This window comes from Balaenoptera ricei, chromosome 5, assembly GCF_028023285.1.
Source record: "Balaenoptera ricei isolate mBalRic1 chromosome 5, mBalRic1.hap2, whole genome shotgun sequence".
In the NCBI taxonomy this organism is placed as follows: Eukaryota; Metazoa; Chordata; class Mammalia; order Artiodactyla; family Balaenopteridae; genus Balaenoptera; species Balaenoptera ricei.
Window position 1 is genome coordinate 123,414,648 of NC_082643.1, and position 8,099 is coordinate 123,422,746.

General features: G+C 43.8%; 1 protein-coding gene and 1 long non-coding RNA gene across 2 annotated transcripts; both read right to left on the reverse strand.

The window, feature by feature from the left end:
- LOC132366648 (uncharacterized) lies at positions 1 to 5,345 on the reverse strand. The gene is made up of 4 exons (XR_009503484.1): positions 5,228 to 5,345; positions 3,742 to 3,812; positions 2,560 to 2,915; positions 1 to 1,552 (listed from the first exon to the last, which is right to left on the reverse strand). It is a non-coding gene; the product is annotated as an uncharacterized LOC132366648 (long non-coding RNA).
- Positions 5,346 to 6,205: 860 nt separating this feature from the next.
- SMIM43 (small integral membrane protein 43) lies at positions 6,206 to 6,491 on the reverse strand. The gene has a single exon (XM_059924248.1). The coding sequence runs from the start codon at positions 6,489 to 6,491 to the stop codon at positions 6,300 to 6,302; it is 192 nt and encodes a 63-aa protein (XP_059780231.1). The 3' UTR covers positions 6,206 to 6,299.
- Between the last annotated feature and the right edge of the window lie 1,608 nt (positions 6,492 to 8,099).

An 8,099-nucleotide genomic window follows, 5' to 3' on the forward strand; every position in this document is an offset into this window, starting at 1 on the left:
TGAGTTACATATAATTATGTTTTTATTTCACAGCCTGTTAAAAGTATAAACCACAAAGTATTTTGAAAAACAGACATGAAGTATCATTTAACAGCCACAATATTAAAAAAATAAAGTAAAAGAATGAATTACACAACAGAATAAAATAATCTCTGCTGACTTTGACTAGGAACACATAATGTTCACTAGGAATGTTAAATGATTGGCACTACCCCTTTCCCATCACCAATTATTACTAAAATCAATCACAGGATCTATTCCCAGGAGACCATTCCACTTATACCTACGTTCAATGTGTAAATGTCAAGTTAACATCTTGAATTTAGTTCCAAAATACCATGTTTCCTTTTCCTCTGGGAGACAAGTTCAATGGCGAGGTGGAACAGTGAAGACCATGGAACACCAAGCATGTGACTTACATGGTGACTCTAACCATCCTCCTCCCCATACACACACCCAGCAAGTTCTAAAACACAGGAAAGAGAAAGGTGTGTACTATGCTGTACAGCACAATAGACACTGGCCGCATGTGGCTATTTACATTTAAATTATTTAAAAGTAGATAAAATTTAAATTTACCTCCTCAATCACAGTAGCCACATTTCAAGTGTTCGCTAACCCCATGTGGCTAGTGGCTACCATATAAGACAGTTCAGATATAGAACATTTCTGTCATCACAGAAAGTTCTTTTGGACAGCCCTGGATGTGGGAAGTGTTTCTTCTCCCTTTGCTGAGCCAGGATGTAGGCTGCATATGGAAGCAGTTCTGAGAAGCAATTCTTCCAGGATATTCCTAGATTGGTGGTGGAGTCACAGAAGGGAGTAAAGTAGCCTTTCTTCACATAGATTACCCTCCCCGGTGCGTGAAAGGAATGATCTTTTTATGGGGATCAAATACACAACTAGATTCCACCAAAAATTTGTCAGGAAAATCAGAGAAGAGAGAAATGAAGCAGATGTGGAAGTAGCAAGGTAGGACATTCCTCATCCCATTTCAAACCTCCATGAAGAGATTATGTCCTCCAAGACAGTGTGCAGGTTCCCAGCATCTTCCTCTAGAAAAGCCTGATGGGGGCAAGGATGTTGGCTGAGAGAGAAGGTCAGTCCTGGTAAGTGTTTCATGAGAAAACCTAACACGTCTTCACTCTACTCACTCTCTCAGAGCGCAGCAGTGTTGCTTGGAGTGTTGCCAGTTGTGAAGGAGCTACAGTTTTGACATGTTTCAAGCATTATGCTTCTTTACTACTGTATTTTGTATCCAGGGCACAGACTACAAGTTGTTCACCCAAGATCCACCATTATCTTCTTCCTTATCAAGAGAACTCAGATTTTTGTTGAAGGCAGTTATATGTCCAGCTACAAGAACTACCTTTCTCAGCCAACCTTAGACATAGCAGGAGCCAATGACACAGTCTGGCCAATGAGATGTAAGCAAAAGTTGCCGGGCTGCCGAAAGCTCTTTAAACGGAAGCGGACTCAAACTGGCGTGCTCTGTTTTCCCTTTGGGTTTCTTCCATCTTCTTGAGGGGAGCTGTAACAACCACCTTGGAACCTAAGGGAAAAGCCATGGGAACCTCAGGGGCCACCTTGACCCCGACATCTGTGAGCTGCTGAACCAACACCAGTACTAGCTGACCCCCAACCTCCTTGTTACACGAGAACAAAACGAAACCCCTACTTTGTTTAAGCCGCTGTTCAGTCCAGTAATTTCAAGATAGCAATCCACCTTGATTCCCAATAAGAAAATTTTTATCTGAAAGTAAAAAATATCTTGCCTGAAGAATCTGTACATATTCAAGTTCAAGAAACTTCATAGAATCATATTAATAAAACAAAAGTATATCTTGAACCCACCAATGCCTAAACAGACCAAAGGTGGGTGGAGGGAATAATCAGGATTACTGTGTAAAATAGCTGCTATTAAGGCAAATAAGAGGGGTTTTGGCTTAATCCATCAGGAAGTTTTTTTCTGAATGTCTATTATGTTCTCAGTGCTCTCTAAACACAGGTCTGCCCTTCTGCTTACTCAAATTCTTATATGTTAAAATGCTAACTACTCAGATAATTATTCAGATCATTATTTCATCTATAACTTTATTTTGTGTAGACAAAGTAAAAAATGGAGAATTGAGAATTGATTTCACTGATTCAAACAAACAAAAAATCAACATCAAAGATCTACAACTCAATGTTTAATTTTCCCTTTATGTGACACAGACAGCTGACAGTGATTTCCTAATGGTCCCAGAGTTTAAATTGTGGATCTAGCTTAAATAAGCACAAGTACCTCAGAGTAGCTATAAAAATAAAAACAGAGTACAGTATTCTGCAAGTACTTTCTAGGTACTACATTACTATTCTAAAAGTCTCTATATTAGTAGGTATGAATTAGAAAAAATAATCATTTCCCACTATCCTAAATGGTTTAACCATTTACAATGTTTAGAATTTTGGCCATTAAACATTTTTAACCCTATTGCACTTATTTTGAAACTATAGACAAAATTGGAAACATGAAATGTCAAGCTAAAAATAGAATATTGCATATTTTTTACTCACCTAGTTCCAAGTTTCCACCCCTGCAAGTGAACCAAAAACAAATCCTGGCACCTTGTCCATTCCCAGAAAAGCCAGTGCACGGCACACTCTGGGTAAATTTTCTCTCTTATTCTGTGCAATCACACCAGATGGCATCAGTCCTGCATCCACAGCTGTGCCTTAAAACTGAAGTTCAGACATAGGAATCCACTTTGTTAGACATTTTAGATTTCACAGGTATGACTGTGATGTCATTCTCATTCAACTTAAAATGGTTATCTTTCCAAATAGAACTGCAGATTCATTGCACTTACAAGTTTGGAAATCCGTGAAACAATCGAGATTATCCAAATAAGATTTCAAGTCTTTTTAAACAGCTGAAATTTAGAAACAACAATGAAATATGAACAGTTGAAACAGAATACTGATATTATAGAACAATCGAATTATGGCCCATTTCCTTATAATGTAAGAAATTCAACTCAGTTTCTAACATTGCTGAAGAGTCACTAAAAACCTCATATTGAAAATAAAATACAGCAATTTTCTATAATCAACTTACCCTTATATAACGAGCAGTTATTTTAAATGTTCCTGACTTTTCAAAATGTTTTAATGCCTAGCTCATATGTACACTGTCTTCAAAAACAGACTTGGTGGAGTGATTGTCAGGACCAGGGTGTGGTCAGTGGATGGAGCAGCCAATATGTACAAGCCTGGCACCTAGGCCATTGTGGGCGTCAGAGTGCTAGATTAAAAATGTATACAGGTAGCACAAAATTTGAGTTCAAAAGTAGTTCTAATGTGAGAGATCGATCTATGTTGCGTTCTTAAAAATGATGATTGAATAAATGAATGGAACAGGGCAGCTCATGTAGAGAAGTCAAAGTTTCAAAAGCAAGACCTCTAACAAAGCAAGCGCAAAGCAGGAGATCAACAGCAGCAAGTTCTGAGAGCAAATGTGAGAATTCTTAATTCCCAGATTTTAGGGCCAAGTTCCAGGCAGAGATTGGGTAATAGGAATAAATATTCATTTTTGCCTGGATAAATGGGAACTTAGTAGTTAATGAATTAGATTCTGAGGAGGTTATAAAATGGAACTGGCCACAAGAGAGAAAGGCAACCACTCTTTTCGTAGGAAACTGAGTCAGTAGAACCAGCAAAGAGATTGGCTTAATACTGGGATGGCAGCAAACTACTCACCCTGAGTTCTCTATAGTCTCCTGTCTAGAAGAGTCAGGGGTGATTTAAACCTCTGGACACCAGTGGCACTGCTACGAAGAATAAAGGATTATAAAATCAAGACAAGCAGGTGGTTAAAACAATTTGCATTCTGGTTATTTATAAAGTATGAAGGGATTGTTTTCCATCCTTGTAAACTATTATTGCTTTTTTTCTTTTTTAATAAATTTATTTATTTATTTTTGGCTGTGTTGGGTCTTCGTTTCTGTGCGAGGGCTTTCTCCAGTTGCGGCGAGCGGGGGCCCCTCTTCATCGCAGTGCACGGGCCTCTCACTGTCGCGGCCTCTCGTTGCAGAGCACAGGCTCCAGATGCGCAGGCTCAGTAGTTGTGGCTCACGGGCCCAGTTGCTCCGAGGCATGTGAGATCCTCCCAGACCAGGGCTCGAACCCGTGTCCCCTGCATCGGCAGGCAGACTCTCAACCACTGCGCCAACAGGGAAGCCCCTATTATTTCTTATTAATTACTCCCATCAAAGTCCATAATTAATTACTCATCTTCAAAGTCCATATTAACCATACAACTGTATAACTACATGTCACTCCACAGGTGTCAACCAGTTAGAGAACTACTGTGCAAAGTACAATTTAGAATCACTGCAGTTGATTCTGAGATTCAAACTGGGAATTCAAATCGAGTCTTATTATACCTTCAATAGAGAGAGGTGTGTGTATGTGTATATATGTGTATATATATATATATATGTGTATATATACATATATGTGTGTATATACACACATATATGCGTGTACATATGTATATACACATATGTATTTGAATTTGCTTATGACATTATATTTAAAATAAACCACTCACTTCATTAACAACAGTTCTATTCTACTAAAGTGAAATAGGAAAGCAGGAAATTATCTGAATGTGTCAGGCCAAAACTTCCCCCATAAATATTCACATAAGTGAGACTATTTTTCCTTCTCTTGAATTATTAAAATAATTGTCTTCCACTTCACTTTCATATTATCGACTTAGGCAACACTTAGTGTTTCACTGTTTTTAGCCTTTCTACATGGTCTGTCTCTGTGCCTAAAATTAATAAATGTTTTCCGTGTTACAGTCACAACAGGGACAGCTTATCTTATCCTAAACATGACTGAACCCAGATCTTCCTTTATTGAAGACAAATTGTATCTGCATTACATATTTCAACTTCAAGAACCCCTGCACTGTTTTCCAAAAGAGCATATTTATTAAAATTGCAATCACTTCTCACATCCCATTCTAATTTTTATGATCCTCTACCTAGACACTGTACTAGGTTAGGAATCAGTTTGGCTCCTTGGTTCCAGTAGAAGCTCACTGGTTCTGAGTGGGAGAGAGCCCTTTATTTCATTGCACCCATTTCCTCCATCCTAAGCTCTCACTTTTTAAAGGACCTGGGTCTTCAAAAGTTTACCCAGGGACAAAGTGAAACCAAGAGTGGTCCCTGCTTACCATCGCAGAAAACGTCCGTCTCTGGTGTTTCCAGCCCGGTTACCCGGCTGTAACTGCATCCGCGGTCCTCCACACCCCAGCCCAGAGCAGCAGCTCGGCTCCAGAACTTGAGACGGCATAAACCGAGGAAAAAGCATCTGGAAGATAAAGTTATTTCCCAGACTAACATTGCCCAGAGCGTACTTAGGGCACACTGGTGAGCAGTTTACTCCTGCCCGTCAATCTTCCCGAAAAGGTTCTGATCACGTAGGACAGCCTACATTCTTCCTGTCCTTTTCCCGTTGCCCTACAACGCTTCAACTGCCTCTTTTCTCCAGCCCTCCATGGCGGCTCCAAGGACTCTCCCAATGGCTCCCACTCTAACGCTCACCATCCTGCTGTTTCAGACTCTAAACCTACCGCCGCAGCAATCTGCAGGCACCTACGGGGCTGGCGTCTAGAATAGGAGTAGGGATCGAGAGGAAGAGGAGATTCCCCATAAAAAAACGGGCCACTGAGTCCTCGCTCCTTGGCACCGCCAGTTGAATCCCATTTAGCATCTCCAAAGCACAAAGATACTTAAAGCAGTGTTTGGAATACTTCGAGCGCGCCCTGTTTCTTCCTGCCTCCTGTCGCAAAGGTTAGGATGACATTCGATTTTGTTTGGAAGTGGCTGGACTGAATTATCCGAATAATTTAGTGCTGTACCCCTTGGGTACAAGATAAATTGCAGTTGGACTGGAAGAAGAGCTTGCAGGTGCTCAAAGCCATCCCGGCTCCAAAAGCTAAACTTCTCTCTTTTCTGCATCTTTCCCCGCCCCGGAAAAGCTTAGGGTCCCTCCCTAACAGCACAGCACCAGCCCAGACCCCAGACACCCGCCGTCCCTGACATCCCCGCGCGCCGCGAGCCCCGAGCCTCCCGGAGGAGAGGAGAAAGTCGCCCCTTTGCCAACCCCTCCCACGCCCAAACGGACCTGCCAGCGAGGCAGCCGAGCCTGGCCCTCGAACCCGGGCGGCCAGAGAATCGAGGCCGAGACCCAGCCCGGTGCCCGCACAGCTCCATGCCCTCCTGCCAGTGTCCGCGCGGCGCCGGTCACACCCCTTGGTCGTGGGAGAAGCCCCAAGGCTCCCGGTGCAGCGAGAGGCGCCCGGGCTGGAGCGCCCCGGCAGTGCTGGCCACGGAGTTCTTCAGCTGCTTGATGACTACGAAGAGCAGCAGGAAAAGTAAGAAGAGCAGAAAGAAGAAGAGCGCCAGGTAGAGCAGAAAGTTGAGCTCCCACTCCATGCTGAAGGCGCCGGCGCTCAGGGGCCGTGCGCGCTCCGCACCCGTTGCCTCTGGCCTGCAAGGCGCAGCCTGCCGCGTCCCACCTCCGGTCTCCCCGCGCCGGCGCTCGGGCGCCTCGCCTTGGGCAACGGCTCCGGGGTCCACCCTCGGCCTCCTCCAGCTCGGAGGAAACGCGCCAAGGAGCTGGGGTAATCCCGGCTCCCACCCTCCCGGTAGGCACGACAGCCTGTCTACGCTGAGATCCTCTCCTGAGCTCTTGGGAACGCGAGCTGATTTTTCCAGGCTCAGCCTCCCGGAGGGTGTTAGGGCTGGTGTTTTGCTAATGATCTTAAGGTCTCCACCCGCAACATCCAGTGGGGTCTCTAGCCCCCTCCCTTCCAAATTAATTTGTTTCATTATTTTCCCTTGTTCAAGCTTTCCCAAAGGGCAGGCGATGCTATGGCCCAGAGACCCAAAAGTATCAAAGGGGACAGTGAAGGTGGGGTCTAAAGGGCTGTGGGATGACTTAAGGGCGCCTGAGTCAATGCCAGGTCAAGCTGCCTTGCTCTTCAGAGTTGCAGATGCACTCAGTATAGAGTGCACATTTTTGTGGATAACAATATGGAAAAAAATGTTAGAAAAGCATTAGATTTATTTAGAAAAGCATTAAAGAGAAAATGCATTTCAAGTTATATTGTACAAAGCCCTCCAATGTTGACTTAGCATTCAATTTCTTTGGTGGAAAACAAAAACAACACAACAATTTACTTAAAGTGCTCGCTTAAGCCCCTAACACCTCTCTGTAGTGGATTAAGATCACCCACAGCCCATATGGTGCAGCTCTGAAAGAAATCCAGTTGAATTCTTGCTGTGTAACAAATTACCCAGAAACTAAGTGGCTTAAAACAACATAAACATTGGTCATCTCTCAGTTTCTGTGGGTCAATACTTCGGGAGCACTTAGGTGGGTGATTCTGACTTGGGGTTTCTTATGAGGTTCAGTCAGATGTTAGCCAAGGTGGCTGTCATCTGAAAGCTTGTCTGGAGCTGGAGAATCCATTTCCAAGGTGGCTCACTTATATGGCTGGCAAGTAGTGCTGGTTGTTGGTGGGAGGCCTCAGTTCCTTCCAATGTGGGCTTCTCCACTGGGCTGCTTGGGTGTCTGCACAACCCTCTGCTGACTTCCCCCAGAGCACAAGAGCTGAGAGCACTTCCCCCAGTGATCCAAGGGAACAAGGCAGAAGTTGCAGTGCCATTTATGGCTGGCTTCAGAAGTCATATACCATTACTCCTGCAGTATCCTATTGGTCACAAGGCCAGCCCTCTTCGATGTAGGGGTCCAAGGACATGAACACCAGGAGCTAAGGATCATTGGTGGCCATCTTGGGGTCTGGCTATCAAAGCTGCTAATGCAATGGGTTTTCAATGCCCACTCTATGAGCCTCCAACTTTATTTCATTCTTTATTTGTGAAGATCCAGGAGAGGCCCCTGGAATGAATTTGGGGAATAAGGCCTGACATACACATCCCGGATTATTTAATGGGCTGCTTATAATAAATGGCTCTCCCAGTGATGGCAGGGGGTTCAAAGAAGCAGGATAGTATGGAAAAAGCTGTGAACTGGAAGTC

Excerpts from the sequence above, each read along its gene's own strand:
- SMIM43 (XM_059924248.1), bottom strand. The coding sequence starts at position 6,491 with ATGGAGTGGGAGCTCAACTTTCTGCTCTACCTGGCGCTCTTCTTCTTT.